The following is a 25,329-nucleotide window of genomic DNA, read 5'->3' as shown; positions in this document are numbered from 1 at the left end:
AAATCATCAATAGAGATGATCATTTGTTTAAACATCCATTAGTGATGTAGTGCCTACGGGCCAATCTTATTTAAGCATCCATTAGAGATGTAGTGCCTACGGGCTAACCTTAATAAAACATCCATTAGTGATGTAGTGCCTATGGGCCGTAATAATTGTCTTATAAAGACGGAAGACAGTGGTGGTCTATGACTCCCTGTCAGAAAGAGATAAAAGAACTATGGTTCAAATCTCTATGCCTTTGATTCTCTGAAATCTCGGCTAATATTATAAAACATCCTCGTGATTAGGCTTTTTGCCGCCAATATTATTATTATAGCTAAAATAGGATATATTCAAATCCTAAAATTAAGTGAGTAATAAGTTAACCAAATATGGTCTCTGTTACCATGGTTAACGAATTGCCATAAAAGACAATTCCATAATAAACTCCTGAATAAAATTTTGTTATCTTCTGTAACAGATTCAAGTTACAATGGCGGATCCCAACGGAGTAAACAGCCATACAAACGAAGATGACTACGACAATGCGCAAGTGCATCTGACAGGCGCACAGCTAAAGGCTCTGATTGACAACGCTGTTCAGGCAGCTCTTGATCGTCAATACACCGAGTCTCATAGCAGAACCGTATCAAAACCACCCTCCAAACCAAAGTCACAATCCAAACCACTCTCCAAACCCAAGAAAGATGACGATAATCACTCGTCCGCTGAGAATAGTATTCGTCGTGATCGAGAATATACTGAAGCATCCGGTGCCAAGGGCTGCACCTACAAGTACTTCGTGTCTTGTAAACCCCGGGAATTCACAGGGGAAAAGGGTGCTGTGGATTGTATCACCTGGCTGGATGAGATGGACACTATTATGGACATCAGTGGGTGTGCGGAGAAGGAAGTGGTGAAGTTTGTGTCACAGTCGTTTAAGGGCGAGGCCCTAGCATGGTGGAGAGCGTTGGTACAAGCGTCAGGTAAGTCTGCTCTATACAAGATGACATGGGAGGAATTTATTGCTCTCATTAAGGAAAACTACTGCCCTCAGCATGAGGTTGAGAAGATCGAGGCTGACTTTGTGTCACTGGTGATGACGAACCTGGACTGCCAGGCTTATTTGACGAGCTTCAATACGATGTCTCGCCTGGTTCCGTACCTTGTGACACCAGAGTCTAGAAGAATCGCCCGTTTCATTGGGGGCTTGGAGCCTGCGATAAAGGCTAGCGTGAAGGCCTCTCGGCCGACGACCTTCAGGTCAGTTACTGACCTCTCCTTGTCTCTCACTTTAGATGCTGTCCGTCTGAGGACGCTAAGGAGCAAGGAGGCTGAGAAGAGGAAACGTGAGGATGATACCTCACGAAGGTCAGGAAAGAAGCACCGTGGAAACGGTGATGGCAAAAGAGGGTCGGAGACGAAGAAAGATGGGCAAACTGGTGAAAGACCCAACTGCAAAATCTGCAAGAAACCCCACTCTGGGAAATGTAGGTTTGGGTCGAATTCGCAGTCTCAGCCAAAGACTTTTGCCTGTGGACTATGCAAGTCCAAGGATCATAAGACCGTGGATTGCAAGAAGATCAAGGACACAACCTGCTACGGTTGCAATGAAAAGGGGCATATCAAGAGCAACTGCCCTAAGAATGCCAGGAAGGCGGAGGAGACCAAAAAGACAAATGCGAGAGTCTTCCGCATGGATGCAAAGGAGGCTGTGCTGAACGACAATGTGCTTACAGGTACTTTTCTCGTAAATAATATATTTGCAAGAGTACTTTTCGATTCAGGCACCGATAAATTCTTTGTAGACCAAAAATTTTGCCAACTATTAAATATGCCTATCAAAACCCTAGATGTGAAATACGAGGTAGAGTTAGCAGACGGCACGATAGAAACCGTCTCCACTGTTCTAGAGGGATGTGAAATGTCCATTAAGAACCATTCTTTTCCTCTATCTCTACTTCCTTTCAAACTAGCGGGTTTCGACATTGTTCTAGGCATGGACTGGTTATCCCACAACCAGGCCCAAATCGTTTGCAACAAAAGGCTTATAGTGCTAAAGACTCCGAGTGGTGAATCGCTTACCATTCGAGGAGACACGCAGTATGGATTACCCGAGGACGTATCTATGCTCAAAGCTTCTAGATGTTTGAAGAGAGGCTGTGTCATTTACATGGCTCAAGTGATAATTGAAGAGCCCAAGCCAAAGATAGAGGATCTTCCCGTTATTTCTGAATATCCCGAGGTTTTCCCCGAAGAACTACCTGGTTTACCACCAGATAGACAAGTGGAATTCAGAATAGATATCATTCCTGGAGCAGCTCCCATAGCTAGAGCGCCCTACAGGCTAGCTCCGACTGAAATGAAGGAATTAAGGACCCAGTTGGATGAACTGTTGGCAAAAGGTTTTATCAGACCTAGTCCGTCTCCCTGGGGAGCACCTGTCCTATTTGTGAAGAAGAAGGACGGATCGATGCGCTTGTGCATCGATTATCGTGAGCTGAATAAAGTTACCATAAAGAATAGATATCCTTTGCCAAGGATCGACGATCTATTCGATCAACTACAAGGAGCGAGCTACTTCTCAAAGATCGACTTGAGGTCGGGCTATCATCAGCTAAAGGTCAGAGATGAAGACGTGCATAAGACAGCATTTAGGACTCGCTACGGTCACTATGAGTTCCTAGTGATGCCTTTTGGGCTCACAAATGCACCGGCTGCGTTCATGGATCTCATGAATCGCGTCTGCAAGCCGTACTTGGACAAATTTGTCATAGTCTTCATCGACGATATCCTTATATATTCCAAAAGCCAAGCTGACCACGAGAAACACATCCGTTGTATTCTCGAATTGTTACAGCGTGAGAAACTCTACGTCAAATTCTCTAAATGCGAATTCTGGCTACGAGAGGTTCAATTTTTGGGTCACGTCGTGAGTGAGCGTGGAATCCAGGTGGATCCCGCTAAGGTAGAGGCGGTCATGAATTGGCAAGAGCCAAAGACGCCTACCGAAATTCGTAGTTTCCTGGGATTAGCAGGATACTACAGGAGATTTATTGAAAATTTTTCAAGGATTGCTGCGCCCCTGACTTCCTTAACCAAGAAGAAAGAAAAATTTATTTGGGGCCCAAAGCAGCAAGAGTCCTTCGAAGTTCTGAAGCAGAAGCTAAGCAACGCACCTGTGTTGACACTACCTGAAGGTACAGATGAATTCGTAGTTTACTGCGATGCATCACACACAGGCATGGGGTGTGTGCTTATGCAGAAGGGCAAGGTGATTGCCTATGCTTCAAGGCAATTAAAGGTGCACGAAAAGAATTACACCACCCATGATTTGGAGTTGGGTGCCGTTGTATTTGCACTGAAATTGTGGAGGCATTACCTTTATGGTATTAAATTTGTGATTTATTCTGATCACAAAAGCCTCCAGCACCTGTTCAATCAGAAAGAGTTGAACATGAGGCAGCGTCGTTGGATGGAAACCTTGAATGACTATGATTGCGAGATCAGGTACCATCCCGGCAAGGCGAATGTAGTCGCTGATGCCCTGAGCAGAAAAGAAAGGGTAAAACCTATTCGAATCAATGCCAAGAGCATTGAGGTCAAGAACAATTTAATTGAAAGGATATTAGCTGCACAGCGAGAGGCTGTGTTGGAAGCTAATTATCCTAATGAAAAGTTAGGAGTAACTGAGGAGCAGTTGACTCTTAGCAAGGATGGAATCCTTAGACTGAACGGACGTATATGGGTTCCGATTTATGGAGGACTACGAGATGTTATCCTCCAGGAAGCCCATAGTTCCAAATATTCGGTCCATCCTGGAGCTGACAAAATGTATCATGACTTAAAGGCAAATTATTGGTGGATAGGCTTGAAAAAGTCTGTGGCCGCCCATGTAGCAAAGTGCTTGACTTGTGCTCAAGTCAAAGCCGAGCACCAAAAGCCGTCTGGCTTGCTACAACAGCCTGAGCTTCCCGAGTGGAAGTGGGAATGTGTAACTATGGATTTTATTACCAAGTTACCAAAAACCAGGAAGGGAAACGACACGATATGGGTCATAGTCGATAGGCTGACTAAATCAGCTCATTTCTTACCCATCAAGGAGACGTATAGCTCCGATATGTTAGCCCAACTGTATGTTGATAAGATTGTAGCCTTACACGGCATACCTGTGTCTATTATCTCCGACAGGGATACTAGATACACGTCACATTTCTGGAAGAGTTTCCAGCAATCTTTGGGTACGCGTTTGAACTTCAGTACGGCTTAGCATCCACAGACGGACGGTCAAAGTGAGCGTACTATCCAGACATTAGAAGACATGCTTCGTGCATGTGCGATCGATTTAGGTGGTAACTGGGATAAGAACCTACCCCTAATCGAATTCTCCTACAATAATAGCTACCATACCAGCATAAAGGCTGCGCCTTTCGAGGCATTATACGCTAGGAAATGTAGATCGCCTGTTTGTTGGGCGGAAGTAGGAGAGGTCCAATTATCGGGACCAGAGATAGTTTTCCAGACAACGGACAAGATTGTCCAGATTCGGGAACGTCTCAAGGCTGCCCGTGATAGGCAGAAAAGCTACGCTGATCCGAAGCGTAAGGACCTTCACTTTGATGTAGGTGAAAAGGTGTTGCTTAAAGTGTCGCCCTGGAAAGGGGTGATGCGTTTCGGCAAGAAGGGCAAGCTGAGTCCGAGGTACATAGGACCTTTTGAGGTCACTGAACGTGTCGGGTCAGTTGCCTATAAGTTGAACTTGCCTGAAGAGCTCAATGGAATTCACAATGTGTTCCACATCTGCAATCTCAAAAAGTGCTTCGCCGATGAATCATTGGTGATTCCACACACAGATGTGCATATAGATGAGAGCTTAAGGTTTGTAGAAAAACCCTTGTCGATTGAAGATCGACAGGTGACGAAGCTTCGAAGAAAGCACGTACCGATTGTAAAGGTCAAATGGGATGCTCGTAGAGGTCCCGAATATACGTGGGAAGTCGAAGCCACAATGAAAGAAAAGTATCCCTATTTATTTGAGTAAATCTCGGGTCGAGATTTATTTTAAGGGGGTGAGGATGTAACACCTCGAATTTTTGTGTCCAATGATGTGTTAACACGTGTCATTTGATTACACGTGGCATTGATATTAAATAAAGGACTAATTTTGACAAATCTTGAATGTATGAAAATTCGAGGGTTATAGATGTCAAGCAAGGGTAAATATACTGTATGGTAACCCTAAATGGTGCTTGTACCTTCAAACGAATAAATCACGGATCGTACGGTAGCGAAACGCGGAAGAAAGTGAGAGATTACAAGCTACAGGGGTTAACTGTGTCAACATGTTTAATTATACCTCTGAGTGACCCTTTAACGCTCTCGAGGCTTTGTAACAGTATTATACGCTCACTAGAACATATTGTATAAATTCCGCGAAGTTCCGTTTTAAAACGAGAAAGTTATGATCAAATTCGTATGAGAAGGGTTAAAAGCGTCAACAATGAAAGTTAAGGCTTTCTGAATAATTAATAAACTAACCGGGGACTTAACAACGCGGGTAAATAACACGAGGTCCTTAGTTGTAATTAACCGAGGGCCAAACCGCAAAGTTACCCCTTCAAACCCGAAAGGTCATGTTAATAATTACGAAAGATTTCGTTATTAATTACCAGATTCTGTTCATCATTACAAAAGATTTTAAAAACCTGAAAAAACAGGCCTCTCGCGACCCGCATTAGAGTTTGGGTTAAGTGAAAGCGGGCCGCGAGCCACCTAAGATACGCGCCTGATTTTAAACATCAGGCGGCCCGCATTAAAACAAGCATGGATCCTCCATGCGGGCCGCATGAGACGCCCAGATGCAGAATGTTTGTAATTGCATTCCTTTTGAGCTTGTGAACGATCAAACATCAATAAATGAGGCATGGGCACCCTATACTCGACCCATAGCTCTATGGGACACCTGCCCATCATCCATGATCAGTTGTAGGTGTTGTGTAATGATCTTGAGTGCCTTATTTCACTATAAATAGCCATCCTTGGTTCATAACCAACACACAACTCAAACTCACTCATCTGATCACATTCTAAAGCTCTCAAGCATTCTTCTCTGCTCCCTAAGCAAGACACAACTTCTGTAAGTCGTTCACATCCATTATGGTCTTGTTTTTCCATAGATTTAGCTTATAAACCCAACCGTCGTAACTAACGGTTGTCATAGCGATAATTCACAAATGGTCCAGTAAATTGTCGGATCAAAAGTAGTTATGAGTTGGTATTTATGTGGGTAATAAACCCCTAAAAGGGTTCCCTCTGATCACCACTCTAACTATGTCAAATGTCGAGTCAAACGTGCACTTAAAAAGTCAACAGAAAGCTATTTTGCCGTTTTATACATAATCTGTAATGTATATGCTATGAAATCTGTTTTGACACTCATAAAACATGATATTAAGTATATAAACTTGTTTACGCTCATTTGAATCGACCATTTGCTCTATTGACCCGGTTCGGAGCCGAATGTCGCAAAAGTTTGACTTTTGCTTTGACTTCAGTTCTGACCCGTTTTAGTGAGGTATAGATATGCCTTAGGACTCTCTTAGGACCAGGTTACATGAAGGTATAGACCTCTGTGATCGGTTCATGATTTGTCCGAGTCTTTTACGCATTTCCGTTAATCGCCTAAAAGTTGACCGTAACGGTCTTTTAAAAATAAAACGAGTATTTCGGACACGTGAATGGACCATAACCTTGATTATTAAATTATAAGCATGTCCTTAAAGTTTCACGTCAATCCGAGGTCTAGAATGAGAGTTATGCTAAATAGCGCATTTATAAGAAACTTTTGTAATAAACGGCGCAATTAGCATAACCCCTATCTAAACCAAGTTTCCGTCACCAAAACTTTTACCCACTGTTATAAAATAATATTTTTGGAATTTTAAAGATTTTTAATAATTTTTACCTTGCTCATAACCTGCGGTTATGGCTACGGTTCGGTAAATACCGAATATGCCCTTTTCGGCCAAAACTTGAGTTCTACAAGGTCTTTTGACCCGATTCCAGTTGCTACTGATTTTAAATAATAAATAAAGTATTTTAGACTTTATAAACTATTCGGGAAACTCAGATTCCCTGTAGAACTCGAAAAGCTCTTTAAAAGTCTTTAAAATGACCGAAAAGCCCCTACGGGGCGTAATATTAACTTTAACTCGTTACGGGCATCACGGAAGGTATCCTACTGATACCACAACCTCTTTAAGGCATATTGACTTAGGAAATAAGCGTAAGACTCTCATGGTTAACCGTTTCGCCTATTGCGCGCACGGTTCGGCTTATGAAACTAGTTTTCATAAATTAGCCGATACGGGTCAAACTATATTATTTTGACCCCAAAATACAGAGTGTGAACATTGAACTATATTATTTTGACCCCAAAATACAAAGTGTTTTATAATTGTGCTAGTTATGTAGTTGTTGTGCTAGTATGAAAAATGTATTGTGTTGATTTTAAATCTATACGTATGTTCTTATTTTGTTGTATAAATCTTATGAGAATCAATATCAAAACAACTCACCCACATTAATCCCTTTTGTGAGATAAAGTTTAATTCCATATAAAACCCCGTTGTGCGATTAGCCTCGAATACGAACAACAGATTGAATACAAACAAGCTGAACAAGCCATTGTGCGTTCAGCCTCGAAGCAAACGTCCAACGATAATCAACAATCAGTGTGGGATAAATGAGTTGGTTGTTCATGTGCTGACATAGTACGCGGGTGTGTGCTAGTTATGTGTTAATTACAATAGAATACAAACAAACACGAAAAGTAGATATAATCAGCACATTTATGTTAAATTTGAAAACCAAAAATAGATATAATCAGCACATTTAATGTGCTGGTAATGGAGAACGATTGAGGATGTTGTGCTAATGTCGTTTATGTTGATAATTGGGAATGATTGAGGATGATGTGTTGATAATAGAGAACGATTGAGGATGTTATGCTAATTATATAGTGTAGTGTTGCTTGTATTTTTTTGGTGGTGGTTCCTGCAGGGTGGTTTGATCATGGAGAGTTACTAGATCATGGATATGTTAAAAAATTCAAACTTTAATTTGAATTAAACTTGCATGGATTTAGGGATATTTTAATAATTATTATTAATTTGTTATAAATAAATATGGCCAAAAGGTCTCCCTAAACTATTTTTTTATTGACCGACACTTGTCAATTATGTGTTGGTTCTTACAAACATAAGACTATGGGGTGGGGGGGGGGCTTGGGTTTCTCCACGCTCGAACCCTGGATGTTAGCAACTATAACCATTGAGCCTCGCGTGGAAGATTTGCACCTCACTACGGATGCTCTGATCATATCCGCTGCAGTGGGAGATTATCGCATGAGAAGGATCCTGATAGACACCGGGAGCTCAGAAGACATTATCTATGAACATTGTTTCAATAGAATGCAACCAGAAGACAAAAGGTTGCTCGAATCAGTACACGCCCCCATTAAAGGTTTCACAGGGGAGAAGGTGGACCCTATTGGTCAGATTACCTTTCCAGTCACATTCGGACAAGAACCCCGAGAAAGGACCATACTCCTAACTTTCCTTGTGGTACGCGCTGAGTCATACCACAATGTGATCATTGGAAGATTCACCCTAGGAAAATTGGACGCAATAGTCTCCACGGCACGCGGTTTCATGAAGTTTCCTACCCCGCGGGGTGTTGCAACGGTGTTTCTTGACAAACTAGGGGAAGTATTGAACACTAAAAGATGTCGCCAAGGACCTACCGGGGCCATCGGTCTGGAAAGATGGGTATTAAGCACACGCCATCCGGATCAGACAGTTACGATAGGAGACAGCCTCTCTCCCGAGGTTAATAACGATTTGAAACAACTACTAAGAAGGAATGTAGACATCTTCGCTTTCGAACATTCCGACAAGACGTGAATACCTCGTGATAAGGCGGAACACAAGCTAGCAACACTTCCCGGCATTAAGCCGGTTGCACAGGGTAAGCGCAGTATGGCTCCGGATCGAAAGGCAGCGGTTGTCAGAGAGTTACGAAAGTTGGTGGAAGCTGGAATCCTCAGGGAAACACAGTATCATACATGGGTATCAAACCCTGTGATGGTGAAGAAACCCGACGGTACATGGCGATTGTGCATTGATTTCAAAGACCTGAATAAAGCATGCCCCAAAGACGCGTACCCACTGCCCGAGATGGACTTCAAGGTTGACTCCCTGGTCCCTTATAGGTATAAGTGCTTTTTAGATGCCTATAAAGGGTATCACCAGATCAAGATGTCCAAAGAAGACGAAGAAAAAACAGCGTTTCACACTGACGTAGGCATCTTTTGTTACACCAAGATGCCTTTCGGCTTACGAAACACCGGGGCTACTTACCAGCGACTCATGGATAAGGCCTTCGAAACACAAATCGGCAGAAATTTAGAAGTATATGTTGATGATTTAGTGATCAAGAGTAGGGAAGAAAAACAAATGCTGGAAGACATTGAAGAAACTTTCCAAAGACTCACAGAATACAATATCAAACTCAACCCCAAGAAATGTTTGTTCGGGGTAGAGGAAGGAAAGTTCTTGGGCGTGATAGTCACCCGGGACGGCTTTAAAGCTAATCCGGAAAAGGTAGCCGCCATAACGCGGATGCCCTCTCCCAGGACTTTGAACGAAGCGCAAGCGTTAAACGGGTGTTTAGTGGCTATAAACAGATTCTTAGCAAGGCATGCCGAAAGATCTTTGCCATTCATAAAGACACTAAAAGATTGCCTCAACAAGAAGAACTTCAAATGGACCAGCGAAGCGGAAGAAGCCCTACAAGACATGAAACGCTTCATCGAAAAATTACCCATGTTGACAGCGCCATTCCCTAACGAAGTGCTTAAAATGTATTTGGCGGCGGCCCATAATGCGGTAAGCGCGGTACTCATGGTGGAAAGTGATGGGAAGCAAACACCCATATATTACATCAGCCGAGTATTGGCGGGACCAGAAACGCGGTATCCAACCCTGGAAAAGTTGGTGCTAGAATTAGTGCACGCTACCCGGCGATTGCGAAGGTATTTTCAAGCGCACTGCGTGCAGGTCTTGACGGATCACCCGCTGCTGCAAATTTTGCACAAACCAGAAATCTCCGGGAGATTGGCCAAATGGGCGATTGAATTAGGAGCTTTGGATATCAAATATCGAAAACGAACAGCAGTCAAAGGGCATGTAATTGCCAATTTCTTGGCCGAAATTCCCGACGGAGAAGCTATAGTAGACCCCGCTATACGGGACATCCCAGAGTCCAGTACTGCCCGACAAACCTGGAAACTCTACACCGACGGATCATCTAGTGGAAAAGGGTCCGGGGCAGGTCTAATGTTGATAAGCCCAGATGAGATAAGACTGATGTATGCCTTACGTTTCGATTTCGAATGCCCCAACAATGAAGCAGAATATGAAGCGCTACTCGCAGGGTTGAGAATGGCCCAATCTATGGGAGCTACACGAGTGGATGCATACGTTGACTCTTTATTGGTTAACAATCAAGTGAATGAGACATATGAAGCCAAAGACGAATCCATGGCAAGATACCTGGCAAAAACAAAGGAGCTCATGGCTTCCTTCGATAACGTCACACTCAACCACGTTCACAGAGGAAAAAACCAAATAGCGGATGCTTTGAGCAAGCTCGCCACTTCGGGTATGGAAAAAGAAGTAAAGGTTGAAACATTGCAGATGCCCTCAATTGAACCCCGGAACGTCTCCGCCGTTACAGCGGAAGAACCCTGCTGGTACACTCCAATGCTAAAATTCCTTACTAAGGGGGAATTACCCCCTGCTAGGGGCGAAGCTCAAAAGGTACAAACAAAGGCACTGCAATACGAAGTGAACAATGGCGTATTGTATCGGAAGTCATACTTGGGACCACTCCTGCGGTGTGTCTCCCCAATAGAAGCAAAATACTTGATCCAAGAAATTCATGCAGGCATATGCGGTATCCATGCGGGACCCCGGGCAGTTGTGACTAAAATCCACAATGTCGGGTACTATTGGACCGGGATGCACGAAGATGCGGTACAAGAACTCAGAAAGTGCCTCAGCTGTCAGAAATTTGCCCCTCAAACACTCAGGCCTAAAAATAACTTAATCCCGGTTACAGCGGCCTGGCCTTTTCAAAAATGGGCAGTGGATATTGTTGGACCATTCCCGCTAGCTCCCGGAAGGCTAAAATACTTAATCGTGGCGATTGATTACTTTACCAAGTGGGTGGAGGCCAAGCCTTTGGCTAAAATCACGGCGGAGAATGCCAAAAAGTTCCTTTGGGAACACATAGTATGTCGGTTTGGACTGCCGCTATACCTGGTAAGTGACAATGGAACACAGTTCACCAACAAGGTTTTTCAAGAATGGTGCGCCGACCTCTAGATCCAAAAAATCTTCACATCAGTGGCGCATCCTCGAGGAAATGGCCAGGTAGAGCCAGCGAATAGAAGTTTGCTGGATGGCATAAAAAGAAGGTTAGGTTATGAGGGAAGCTCCTGGGTGGAAGAACTGCCAAATGTCCTCTGGGCACACCGAACAATGCCTAAGACAAGCAATAATGAAACCCCCTTCAGCCTAACCTACGGCGCGAAAGCAATGATACCCGCGGATGCGGGATTGCCGTCACTACGCCGCCTCACCACAGGCGATGATAATGATAGGCTCCTAAGGGAAGGCCTAGACCTACTTGAAGAAAGGCGCGAAGCTGCCGCCATCAACGAAGCAAAATACAAGAAGACATTAGAAAAGTACTACAAAAAACGCATGGCACAACATACTTTCAAAGAAGGCGACTACGTCATGCGCGATAATGAAGCCAGTAGGGCGGAACCCTCAGGCAAACTGGGACCCAACTGGGAGAGCCCCTACATCATTCAAGAAGATCTGGGCAAAGGGGCCTACCGCTTGTCCAGGCTAGATGGTACCGCCGTGCCGCGTAGCTGGAACATGGCCCAATTGAAAAAATGTTACCTGTAATGTCTTGCTCCTAACAGCAAGAATAGACTTTTTTTTTCTGACAAACAAGTGTAATCCATCCACAGCGATGTCGCTTCTTTTCGTTTAAGCTTTAAGCTTAATAAAAAGTTATTTCCCTTTGTTTTTCCTCATTACTTAAACATACAATAAAATTTACCATCGCATCTTAACTGCACATAACGGTAAACAATAAAAGTACCCTTAAACACGGAATATTTTCACACATAAGTCATGGGGTCAATACATACAGCGCTAAGAGCGGGTATCTTGGTAATAGATACAATAACCGCTGCAAAAAGATAGGTATTTTGGTAATAAATACATACGAACTATCTTACACAAACCAAGTACTTGTCCCTATTGTTAAAGACCAACATAGGGGAACCAAAAAAGAACATGTTCTAATACCTACTCCTGGGAACGGGTTGCCATCACCTCTGCAGGGGTATGCAACACCTTACCAGTACAGCCCAACAAACAACGGTCAACAGCAAAGTCATCAGTCTGTCCTCCAACCACTGGTGGAGCTCCCATCCCTGGATCACCAACGGGATTCTTAACAGAACAGCCATTACGGTGACGTTCATACACCAAATGGCAACGTTGAACATGATCAGCTGGGACTACCTTCATCAAATTATCAGCTGATAGTGATGCCACATCCGTGTCAGCTGGCAAAAGATCCTCATAAATAACACTTTTGCATGACCGGCTCACCCGGGGCAGGACAGCATTGGAAGGCGATCCTCTTTTCCGGATCATCGACTTCGTTACCTGAATTTGCAGTTGAACCAGGCCATCGGCGGCATCTAACCGCCAGAAAATGTCAGAAAGTCTCTGTCTATAACTTTTCCAACTCATCCTTTCAAATTACCAAATTAAGAAAAAAGAAGCCCAATTTATAGAAGGGCAAATAGTTTTGACAGAGATGACGATAGTAACATTAATGGAAAATAATCATTACATGTCAAGTCGCCACATTTCAGAAGAATGGCGGCGTTATCCATCATGACATTAGCATTAAATGTCTGACAAACCATTCAGATATTTTCACAAAAACCAAGTCAAACAGTGTCATTACAAATATTGGGAGAAAGTAACACACATAAACAAAACAAATTACTTATTCCTCCTCTGACTCTTCCGCGGGGTCCAGCATCAAACGCAAGGACTCGACGCCATCCTCATTCACCTTGTCCATCAGGTCTGCATATGCAGGCAATGGCTCGTTGTACGCTGCCTCCAGTGCATCAGCCATGTCACCTTGAAATTTACCCCTTGCCGTATGGAAATCAGAAGCAATCTTTTCCGACTACTGACAGTCAAAGTATCCTTTGTAAACACCATCATGGTGACCAGACTGATACGCGGCAGCAGAGAGGCGATCTATTAGCGTTGTAAAAGGTGCCGATTGGCGACGGTATTCGAACGCCCCTACTAATCCATTTGTTATCAACCAGTTCCTATCACCCCTCCAAGGCACTTTCCACCTCCTTCAGGCGCGCGGCGGAGGATTGGGCAAGTGCATTTCTTTCAGAAAGAAGGGAATCACAACGATGCTGAAGTTCCCTAAGCTGCCCCTCCCGTTCCTCCAATTCCGTCTGTTTCGCCCGGGCTTTAGCATTTGAAGCTTCCACCTCAACGGTCAAAGCTTGATAGCGCTCCTGCACCTGAGACACAAAGTCAGTGTCAATTCGGAATTTTTCCACTTGCGCAGACATTTCAGATCTCACCTTCTGGGCCTCAGTAATAGCTTTACGCTCCAACTCCTCCTGCACGCTTTTAGCGTGAGCAAGGACCCGGTCCTTCTCTGCTATATCGCGAGCCCATATGAGCCGCTCCTCAGCAAGGTGGGCAGTCACCCTCTTCAAGTCGTCCTCAGCTTTGTTTTTCTCTGACAAAAACCGGTTCTCCCTTAACCCAGCGGCTTGGAGCTGACTCTCCAAGCGGTACTTCTCATCTTTGAGCTCTTCAATAAGGGCCCGCGCGTGGTGGAGCTCATTGTTATCATGCATTAATCTGCGCTGGATCTCTGTAAGCCTCTGGGGCTAACTAACAGAATCCACAATCGCGGAGTTCATCAAATTCTCATTGTTCAGACCTTCAACATACGCCGCTTCGGCCGGGGGGTAAGCCCGCTCAACCCAGTGCTGAACCACTTGGGGAAAGATCAACCTAGAAGACTCCGCAATTTTCCACTGGGGCTGGTAGCGTTTATCCCGAGTGTTGGGATCCCAGTTAATGGTAGGCAAGTAAAGGTCATCACCCTGGCGGGCCCCATCATCAGCAATGCCACTGCTGGACCCCCTGTATCGCCAGCAGCATGATCTCCAGCACTATTTGCCTCGTGAGCAAGGGATACGACATGCATTTCTTTCTCGGTAGCGGAAAATATACTCAATGGAGAATCAAACAAAGAGGAAGGAGCGACACTGGAGGTCACAGCAGCGGTAAGTGTAGGCGGTGGCATGGCACAACTAACGGCAGCGGTAACACTAGCCTGAGGTATAAGCTCTGGAGGGTTGCTGCCGCCAGCAATGGGAAGCACTACCCCCGCAGATGACAAGGGGGTAGGTGTCACATTTTCAGCTTGAGCCCCGCCAGTAGTACCTATATCAAAGACAAGCTTCAAGTAACACGAAGCTCATAATTCATTATAACATTCGGAGATAAAAAGTGCATACCAAGCGGCAGGGCATAGGCGGCTTGCACAGCCTCGAACGCGGTCAGAGTAGGAGCAACAAACGTTTTTCATTTCTTCGACACATGGGTAGGGCTTGTCATTTCAGCAGTAGTAGAGGTATCACCCTTGGTGAACGCTGCCCCACCAGCGGAAGACGTGGCCGAACCAGCTGCCATGTATTTCCTCCCGGTAACCTTTATCCGGGTTGCTCTCTTCTCTAGGGCGACAACGCTACCACCCCCGCTGAGGGAAAGGGGGATACGTAGGCAGTGGGATCCGCTGGCAAAGCGGGTAACAAAAACTGCTCAAGGTGAACCCTCAACACATCTGGCTCTTGTTCGTCGAGCACGCGGTCCGCGGCCCTCAACTCAAGATGTCGCGGAGGGTCAACAAAGTCAAACAAGCTCCATTCCCCTTAAATGTGCATACATATTATTTTCAAAATGGTAGCATACCAGACTAGCAAGAAATATGCATACCTTCATCATCCCTTCGAAATGAAGGGTACTGCTTGATGTCACGCCACAGCAAACTCATTCCCGCCATTACCAGGGCCCCTTCTGGGATTACTGTGCACTCGAAAGGGCGGCCACACAACCTTGTATACAGGGCGTTTGACATATAAGCATCTTCAGAAGGACCATCGTCCTTAACCTTGTCTTTTGGTCCCATTTCTTTCCAGTGCATCTCGCCAGGAATCACACAGGCATCAATATAGAAAAATTTCTTTTTCCAATCTTTGTTCTTGGAACTGGCAGGAATATCCCTCAGACAAGACACATCGGTATCTCTCCGGTCGAAGGTGAAAAAAGGGGATTTCCAAACAAGAATAAAGAAAGCCCTAAACACAATAAGTTCCGGAATGTGCCCTAGGGCCGCACAAGCAAATTCGAACTGTCGAAGTTTCACTAATCCTAGTGGATGCAGTTGGGAAATGTGAATACGGTAATGGTCAAGAACCAATTTGCAAAACTTGGTAACAGGCAGTCGGAAATTACAGAATTTGAAGAAATCACTAAATAACGTGATTTTGCCCTCTTTCAACGGAAATGCTGTGTCCGTTCTTGATGGTAACACGGGATTCCACTCAGCCCTGATACCGTAATCTTGCACAAGGTTGTTGTAAGACACAACTCCCCATTTACAGAACAGGGCATCAGCGCTGGCTGAGGCAAAGGAAGAAGATTCACCGGTCTTAGAGGCCATTTGTTCGAAATAGGGAAGTGAAAGAAAGAGTTGTGAGGAAATGGAAATGGAATTCGAATCTCACAAACAGGGGTACTATTTATACAAGAAGGTAACTTTTCAAATTCGAAAAGACGAACGGACGGAAATACGCGTCAGAGCAGGGTAAATACAGTGGTCATCCCAATGATGACTTAACTGTCACATCCTATCCCATCGCCGCCATTTTCTCATAACATATAACGACAATTTACTCGATAAAATCTGCCCTAAACAGGGTATGCTAACTTTTCCTTCTTTTAGTCCGATCTCATGAATTTCATTTCATAACTTCGGACTGGGGGGACATGACGAGGTATGACCCGAATCGGCTAACCCGACCCGGTCATTACCTATTATTTTATTATAAATAAATAATCACAAACATTTATTCTAGATTATTCCATCTTGCATGGATAGGTCACGCAACCAAATCTCCAGCTTTTTGGGAAGATTATGCAAATCCCTAACTTATCGGAATGCATTTTATACTATACTATTAAATAATCTGAAGTTAAGTGAACTAGATCTTACGGAGCCTGCTCATGTATGACATGATTCGTATCTGATCATAAAAAAATTCTCTTTAAGATTCTCATTAAGCGAACCAGCCTATCCTCCGTATGGGCTTACGTGATGGTTGGAACAAAGACACATTTGGTTGTGAATTCAAATGTGGCAGATAAATATAAATAAAGGCACAAATCTGCACAGACCAATCAATAGTTCAAGTCACACACTCCCGTAATCCATTTTCTCTTCGGAAAATTCCCTTCAACTATTGATGCCAAATCAAAAATATTGCGGACCCCGTAACTGGAGGTCTATGGCTAACCGATACTACACACCATCATTTAGCTATTGCAATTCTTTTTCTTATAGCGGGTCACATGTATAGGACCAACTGGGGCATTGGTCATGGTCTAAAAGATATTTTAGAAGCTCATAAAGGTCCATTTACGGGCCAGGGCCATAAAGGCCTATAAGAGATCCTAACAACGTCGTGGCATGCTCAATTATCTCTTAACCTAGCTATGTTCCTAATGGTTAAACTATAAATAAGGGTAAATATCAAAGGTATTGATCATCTTACTCCCGCACAACTTTCTTCCATACATATATTTCTTTACTCCCAAAACCGAGACTTATTCTCACGCCGGAGGGTGGTTACAGGAATAACCCCATTCCTGTAACGAGTCTTAACGGTGTTCTGTTTTGCAGTTAGGTTGTTCGGATCGTCAAGTGTTGAAGTCCTCGTTGGATACTACCGTGAAGGTCAGTGTTTCTTCAAACATATATTTATATTAATTTATTTATGATTAATGCTTATTAAAAGTCATGTTTAGAAACTCAAGCTTGAATGAAACGATACGAAGTTGAGTACTGATTTGAAACCTGAGCTTGCATCTAGATGCTTAGTGTTATAGTCTGTTTTTTGGTCATTTGGTACTACAAACACATTGTTAAATCAATGTGCTGGATACATAAGGTATATGAAATAGGTTCAATAATTACGTTGGTTGTGTTAGAGGTTTAACAACCAGACTGTTCATTTAGGAGGTTTACCAGTCAAATAGTTTTTCAAGTACGGATGACATTATTGAAAGTAAATCTGCAGCTCGATAAGAACGTATTGAAAGTCGTTCTGTGTTGTGTTTTTGCCCTATGTTTCTTTTATTTTTATTCTTGATTACTATTCCGATTATGTTCATTGCGATGTTTAAGTATGTAATGGTTTTGTAACATCTTTGGTTTTTTGCTATTAATCTGAAAATATATGTGTGATTGATGAATAGATGCTACTTAATCGATTACTTTTTGTATATGAAATATGATGCGGTATTCTTTTATTTATAGATTTTTAAAAAAAATTTAAGATTAAAATAATGGATGTGCTAATGTTATTCTTTCACAACAGTTTAAAGGAAAAGAAAAAGCTAAAGTTTTTGCTGACATATCCGAGATAGTCGAGAATTTGAAGAAAGAATGCAAAGGCCGACAATGTAGTAAAAAATCTGAATCGATTCCGTATCGTCCCTCTGCTGATTACATCAAGGTATCGTCCGTCTGCTGATTACATCACCGCCATCTTTCCATAGCAACCGGTCAGATTTTGTCGGTTCTAATTGAAAGTGATGCAGCTGAATAAGAACAGGGAATAGATCCCTCCACGCCACAGGCCAATTCCATAACCCATACCGCATGTCGTTTTTTTACATACCCCTAAAAATAGGCAAAAAATGTATATCTCTACACTATAAGGGGGTATAATACCTATCCGCGCTACCCACGAGCACACGTGGAATATGCGGAGATGACACACACGAGCCCGTTCAGGTGTGTCAGATACTCAGAACCAGCGTTGTTCTTTGGACTGAACCGCATCTCAGAAACAGGTAAACCGCATTACCTTCATTCTCTTCAAGCTTCAAATCCCTCCTGTCCGGTTCACAACCACAGAGGGTGCATAAACAACTTCTTCAACGAGAAGAAGGAAGGGAATATACGTGCACGCACATCAGCAACCCTGACTCCTGATCCTTCAAGAGCCACATCCGAGCAACACACCCGCTTCAAGCGAGGATGGGGTGACAAACCGCAGACACTCATGAGTCACTGCGGACACAACCATAGCTTCCACAAACGGTTGCTACGGAAGAGCCACAACTAAGTCATCACATAGATGAACGAAGCTACTTCAAGGAAAACTCCTCGGTATTGGAGCGTGAAGGAAAGTGGCTAAGGAAGAGGTGCAGACGAGATTCCCAGTACTCATACGAGATCTCGTCGAACAACAAGCGGCCGAACAGCGGTAACACGTCTGCTTATGACTTTGTTACCCTACTTGTACGACGGATAGAATAAACAATGGTGGGCATTACCATGCCTATGACCATGTTTATTTGACAATTATCCAGATTCACATTGTTCGACCAAACATGGCCAACGATGACACAAGTACCCAACATTGTTCCCACATTCGTGGCCAACAATGCCAAGCAACGAGGTAACCGCAAAGGACGTGCGGTTACTTGAGAGCTAATCAGAAGAACATGAAAACCCCACAAAAGGGATCATCATTTCATGTCCAATTACTGCTGACGACCACTCTCTTCTTCATTCACCACCTCAGAGGTTGGTTCGAAGTTTGTGCAGGACAACTTCAACCACCATCTCAGAGGTTGGATCGAAGTTTGTGGACACTTCCAGCTCGATCTCAGAGGTTGGTTCGACATACCAACAGGTGGCACCCAACCCGGAAGACGTCAGAACGGTACCCCATACTACCGGATCAAAACTTGAGGCTGAGAATTTCGCATCAGACGAAATCTTTTCACCGGTACGGAAGAGGCTTCGCATGACTCTTCCAGATCTCCAGCTTGATTTACGAAGCGCAAAGACCATCTACATGGTCTAGAATCTCCTCCAGACTCCAAACTACCTTCTAGACACCATAGTCCAGTACTCCTCCCACATGCAACTTGCATATGGTAGCAACACTAGACTGGGGGGACTTGAAGGGGTATGGTCCCAGATCTCGCGTCAGCATGACCGCGAGTGACCATTACCCTTATCAAAACCCCCACTAGCTAACAACCCACTTATGTCCATGCGGGAACGCACAGACACAAGGGTTGAATCCAAACTGCCCATTGATAGAGGAGGACTTACCTGGGATATGAGAGCGGTAGAGTGATGCGGTAGCATCACATCTGGTGTATGAAAACGGAAGTATTCACAGCGATGCGGCCTGGCACCGCGTCCAGTGAACACTTCTATCAATACAAGGAAGCTGGACAACAGCAACAGTCACCACAGGCGACGAGGCGGCTGGCACCGCATCTCGCGTATTTCTTGATCACAAGCAAGGGACGCGGTAACATCAGATGTTACCGCAGGCAGCGATGTGGCTCGCACCGCATCCTATACGCCCAACAAGTGGGACTGACACCACAGTGCAAGTAGCACCAATGACAGTTATCTGTCAGGGCTACGTAAGTAACAGACTGACGTGGCGTAACCTCCACACCCGACAAGCCTGACACACCTGCAAAGGTGCAGCACGTCGTCAGTATGTCCATCATCCTCCTCCTTCACTCTTCGGCTATAAATACCATCCCCAAACCAGGTTTGAGGTATCTCTTCACAACTCTCTCACTACTACTACTATCATACTTTGCTTCCCAAGCAGATTACTGATTCTCACGCCGGAGAGTGGTAACAAGGAGCACCCCCCACCCCATCCTCCTTGTTACGAGTCACGGTTTGTTTCCTTGTGCAGGAGATCAACCCACCGGTGATCCAGCCAGCGATCCTCGAGAGGAAGGGATTAACCCTTCTTGACGAGATCAGTGAGTTAACCCTGCCCGGTTAACCATTGTTTCATCAATACCAAATAATTACTGATATCGATATAGGTACAATTCATGAAGATCCTTATGAATAGTGTATTATTTGGACAATAATATGATATTATTTACAAATTTGTCATCATATGATTTTGCTACAACAAAGCTAACAAATAATACAATACTCTATTTTATTATTTCCTTTTTATAACTTTGTTGGATTGCTGGTCAAAATCACCACCCTTTTGTGTATATTAAATTTTTATTTAGCTTATTACAATTTATCATTATTTGTTTTATAAATCTATGTAACTGTGGATTATGGTTCTTATATATGTTAGTTATTATTATATATATTAAATTTGGATATGATTAAGTAGAAAATTAAATATATAAAATTAAATGTATAAAATTAAATATCCTTTTTAATAACTTGCATTCGTTAATTATTTAAAATAGCTTAACACATATGTGTGTTTAGTTTTATTCCTGATGTTCCAGTATAAATTTTTAAGAAAACAAATTTGTAGTCAAATTAGACTACGATGAGTCGAACGAACCTATATCGATATCAGTGATTATTGGGTACCTATACTTGTCAATATCCTTTTAAGCATGTAACAACTTTAGTTTTTCTTTTGTTTTCTATTTACACTAGTGTATTTTCATCATCAAATCATGACCATTGATTTACACTTGTATCTGCACTTGTGTATTGATAATCAAGGGTTTTGATTAGTATATTGGTAACGATTTGACATCGATAAAAAATAACGTATATTGGTAACGATTTCTGTAGAACCAACACCGGTACCAACATTGCTCGGTTAAAATGCCAACACTAACCATATAGTGATAGCAAAACATTTGAAAGATGTCTTAATATTAAAAGAATATGATGAATTAAATACATTTACTTTGAGTTAAAAAAGGAAAAACTATTAAGAAAATACATGGAAAAGTTACCTTCTTAGTTGGTTAAAGGTTTTGTGTTATAGCGAATAGACTCCGGTTTGAATCGCAGTACCGGCTATATTTTCGTTTATAAAACGTATGTTAGAAAAACAAATAAAAGAAATTTAATGTTAGAATATTAAAGTTTTAGTGAATTAGTAAAATAAAAGGGATGGAAATAAGAAGAGAAGGCAAAAAAAAGAAAAAAGTTAAAGCAAAGGTCAGGAAAATGGAAAAGAATCCAATCAATAGTTGTTCAAAAATGGAAAATCAATTCCTGAAAGTTCGTCGCTGGCGGTCGAAAACGGGTAGCTGGGTTAATCAAATCCTCCATTTACCACCTAGAGGTTTGGACCATCAAATCATTTGCGTAAATTTAAGAAAAATATAAACAAGTGGCCAGCAGCTGGCTGCCACTAGTAACTCAAAAGACCTTACACTGTGTTCGCGAGTTAAACTAAGGAGAGAAAAGAAATGATTCTCTTATTTTCTTTTCTTTTCTCTCTGTTTCTTTCCAAATTGGAAAGATTAATTTTAGACAAAAAAATCTCTCATTTTCTCTTCTTTAATTAAACTCTGGAATACAACAAAAAATTATTTCTTTCCAAATCTTTTCTTTTCTCTCATTTAATGAAACTCAGGAAGCGTTAGTGTTGCTAACTCTTGTCAATAAACATAATAATTATTTCTCTAAACTATTGTGATGGCTATGCAGAACGATCACTGTAAACTGTTTTTAATGAAACCGGATATCCAAATTTGCCAAACGATACACAAACTTAGAAACCAAATATCTCCAAAGTTTGTTTTTCACGCCCTTTTACATCGAATGTCCGTCAAAAGCAATCATTATTAACAAAACGTCTTGACGGCAAGATGGAATCGCATATTTGATTACAAGCCTGATAACTGATGCACCAAGAAAACTAACACGTGATCCAAAAAGAAGACAGTATTGCACCTTATGTATATTGAGAACATCCTAGACAAGATTTAATTGAATCCCATAAAAGTCAACAATTCTGCAGGTAAAATGAAGCATTCATTATATCTGAATTTACCAAAGAAAAAGGACTAATTCTGTAGATATGGAATAAAGCAAATAACAAAGAGTACAAATCATCCCCACCTTTAATATATAGTCCTTCAGTTCTCACTCAAGACTTTCTTCCCTTACCTATAACAAAAAATAAAAAATAAAAAAAATAGTTTAGAGCTATTGTGTTGGGTCTTTCCCCATAAAAAATAAGATTAATATCAAGTGAGCCAATGGCCCACATATCAGATATTAAACTGATAAGAACAGATACTACACTTGATCTTAGCCAAAAGGCAGAGAAAGGTATGCTTTTCTTCTACTTGGACTGCTGTTTATGTCTGCTGTCTCTTCATATATGTATTCTTCACTCAGCCGATGTGGGACTGTCATAGACTAAATTTCATAATAGTTTTCAGTTTCACCTCCCAGAATTTAATATCACAAAGTGTTCAACAATTAATGGATACTTAATCACCACTCTTTATTAAGGCACCTTAATAAGTTTTCAAACTCAATATCATGTTATTGTTTAGAAAATTTAAGTGGGATACATACAAGTTACACTGCCTTAGTACAGATCTGTCAACTGAATATTCTGCTAGGAAGACTGAATGTGCTTTGATTGATGTTCTAAGTAAGAACCCTTATCTACCAGACTAATACCAGCTATGTTTAGCTTAAACAGATAACTTCTAAAAGTCAGTACATCCCAATCATGATTCTAACTTGTTATATACTCATTTGAATTCAAAAGGATTGTACTGTAAGAATATTCTGCATGTTGAGAATTGATTACAAGATAAGCAAAATCCATTACAAGAATTTTGATTAATAGCCTGCCAAACTAAACAATGGTATGGAAACGGAAGACTAAAACTGCAGGGCAACCATGCTCCGGAAACAATAAATAAGAACAACCTGGTTTACATATATGCCAGAACAATCAGGTCCTTGAATGAGATGAATACTATCAGTAAAATTATTAGCATGATGTTGTAAGCAATCTCATAAGGCGGGTAAGCCAAGAAACAATAAATAAGGCTGAAAGTCCATATATTTCATGATCCACAATCTTTGTAGAACTTGGAATAAATGTGTCACAGAACAGACTACATGTTACTTACTGCCTAGTTAAACATATGTTGAGGTAATACATAAATGACTAGAACTTGCTAAAAACAACATCCAAAATGTGTTTCGACCAAAATATGGAGTTCAGAAACAATTGAGTATAATATGTTATGTGTGATTAGAAACAAATGACGGTAAATCCTTGCAGTTTGAGCATCAAACGGGTCAACTGGTTAAAAATTGAGATAAGAGAAAAATGAAAAGATACAGCTAAAAAGAAGCGAGAAGACGTTACGTCAGTTATCTGGCTTGTGCTCATACCATTAGACATGAAAAGCTAAGTTTTCCTCAGTTGTCATATATGTGGAAGTGGTTGCAAATTACTCTATGAGTTTGGTCAAAAACTTGCCAAAAACACCTACTTTTTTAACGTCATGTGGGTGATTTTTTTTCACTAACTGAAAGTTATCATTTTTTGCTAATCTGATAGTCATAGTCATTGGATAGAATGACCAGTATTTATTTAAAAGAAACTGTAGCAAGGCACGGTGAACTAGATCACTCATTCCACCAGTTCCTCACCTCTGTTTACAAATCAATTCAAAAAAATATGGTAAAGTGATATGGACTTATTCTAATACGTGGGATTCAAGATAAATGTCTCCTGAAAGGGACGGGCGTATCTCTTCTCTGTTCTCACATACTTTGTGTAGCATAACAAGGATCAATAAAAGACATGTTCATCATCTTCAATTCCAACACTTGAAAAACAATAACCCAAACTCATTTTAATAACATTTTAAAAAATAGCAGACTGCCAACCTCAAACTTCATATGAAATTTACAGAAAGCATTATAACAAAAAGGTAAGAAAATATAAACTATGGTTTGGAGGGGTGCGCCAGGCCAAGGCAATAGTGCAACACCAAGGCGACGCTCAAAGACCCCAATAGCAAGCTATTGTGTTGGGTCTTTCCCCATAAAAAATAAGATTAATATCAAGTGAGCCAATGGCCCACATATCAGATATTAAACTGATAAGAACAGATACTACACTTGATCTTAGCCAAAAGGCCGAGAAAGGTATGCTTTTTCTCTTCTTATGCCTCTGTTTATATAGGTAGTCTCTTCATCTTTGTATAGTTCACTCAGCCAATATGGGACCGACTGTGAGTGTGTAGGTCCCTTTTTCACGGAGGATAACGAACCTAAACCTTGTTATACAAACCTACTAGCTAGTGCGGAATCCCAGCTAGCAAGCAAACCGAGTTAGTAGCAGGTAGAGAAACAAACACACAAGTTCACCGATTAACACAACTTGTATTAATGCAATGAGGGTTCGGTTACAAGCTCAATGTTTACAGAAATGTTCTATAAACTCTCAAAGTGTGTGTGTGAGTCCTGGACAGAATGCTCTCAAAGCTCTCTATCTCTCGGATGTGCAAAAATGGCAGAACTATCTCACACATACACTGCATGGGTATATATATACCCAGCCCATGATGCCAGATCGAAGGATCCGATAGATGGTCCGAAGGATCATCTATCGAGGATAAGTTGTTCGAATCATCAGCATTGACCTCGAAGGATCATCCTTCGAGGTCTAACAGTCGAACTATATCTTTCGTGCACCTCGAAGGATCAACAGAATCCTTCGAGAAGCTATCCTTCGATCAGAACATCTTTCAATATACAAACCGTTGTCCAAGTCAAACCGGAGGATGGTTGACTTGGTCAACTTACAACACAAATCAGGACATCGTTACATACAGACCGAATACAGACAAAGTACAGACACAAGTGCACCAACAAACTCCCCCTTGGCTGTAGCTTTGTCTTTATCTTCTATGGTTGTAGATCGTCTCGAACTTCGACGGTCTTGGGTCTTCGAGTTCTCAAAACTCTGATGTCCTTTCAAGTCTTCAAAGTCGGAGGATCTTCAAAGTCTTCACGTCTTGAAAGCAGAGAGTGTATCAACAAACTACC

At 42.1% G+C, this 25,329-nt stretch overlaps 1 protein-coding gene, 1 non-coding gene and 1 pseudogene across 2 annotated transcripts; all 3 read right to left on the bottom strand.

The window, feature by feature from the left end:
* Positions 1 to 13,489: 13,489 nt before the first annotated feature.
* Positions 13,490 to 14,038, bottom strand: LOC110932068 (nuclear distribution protein nudE homolog 1-like). The gene has a single exon (XM_022175428.1). The coding sequence runs from the start codon at positions 14,036 to 14,038 to the stop codon at positions 13,490 to 13,492; it is 549 nt and encodes a 182-aa protein (XP_022031120.1).
* Positions 14,039 to 22,456: 8,418 nt separating this feature from the next.
* Positions 22,457 to 22,579, bottom strand: LOC118490772 (annotated as a pseudogene).
* A 1,655-nt stretch (positions 22,580 to 24,234) lies between these two features.
* LOC118491066 lies at positions 24,235 to 24,430 on the bottom strand. The gene has a single exon (XR_004890289.1). It is a non-coding gene; the product is annotated as a U2 spliceosomal RNA (small nuclear RNA).
* Positions 24,431 to 25,329: the final 899 nt, after the last annotated feature.

This window comes from Helianthus annuus, chromosome 3 (genome assembly GCF_002127325.2).
Source record: "Helianthus annuus cultivar XRQ/B chromosome 3, HanXRQr2.0-SUNRISE, whole genome shotgun sequence".
Taxonomy (NCBI): Eukaryota; Viridiplantae; Streptophyta; class Magnoliopsida; order Asterales; family Asteraceae; genus Helianthus; species Helianthus annuus.
This window is presented reverse-complemented; position numbering and strand designations above follow the sequence as displayed.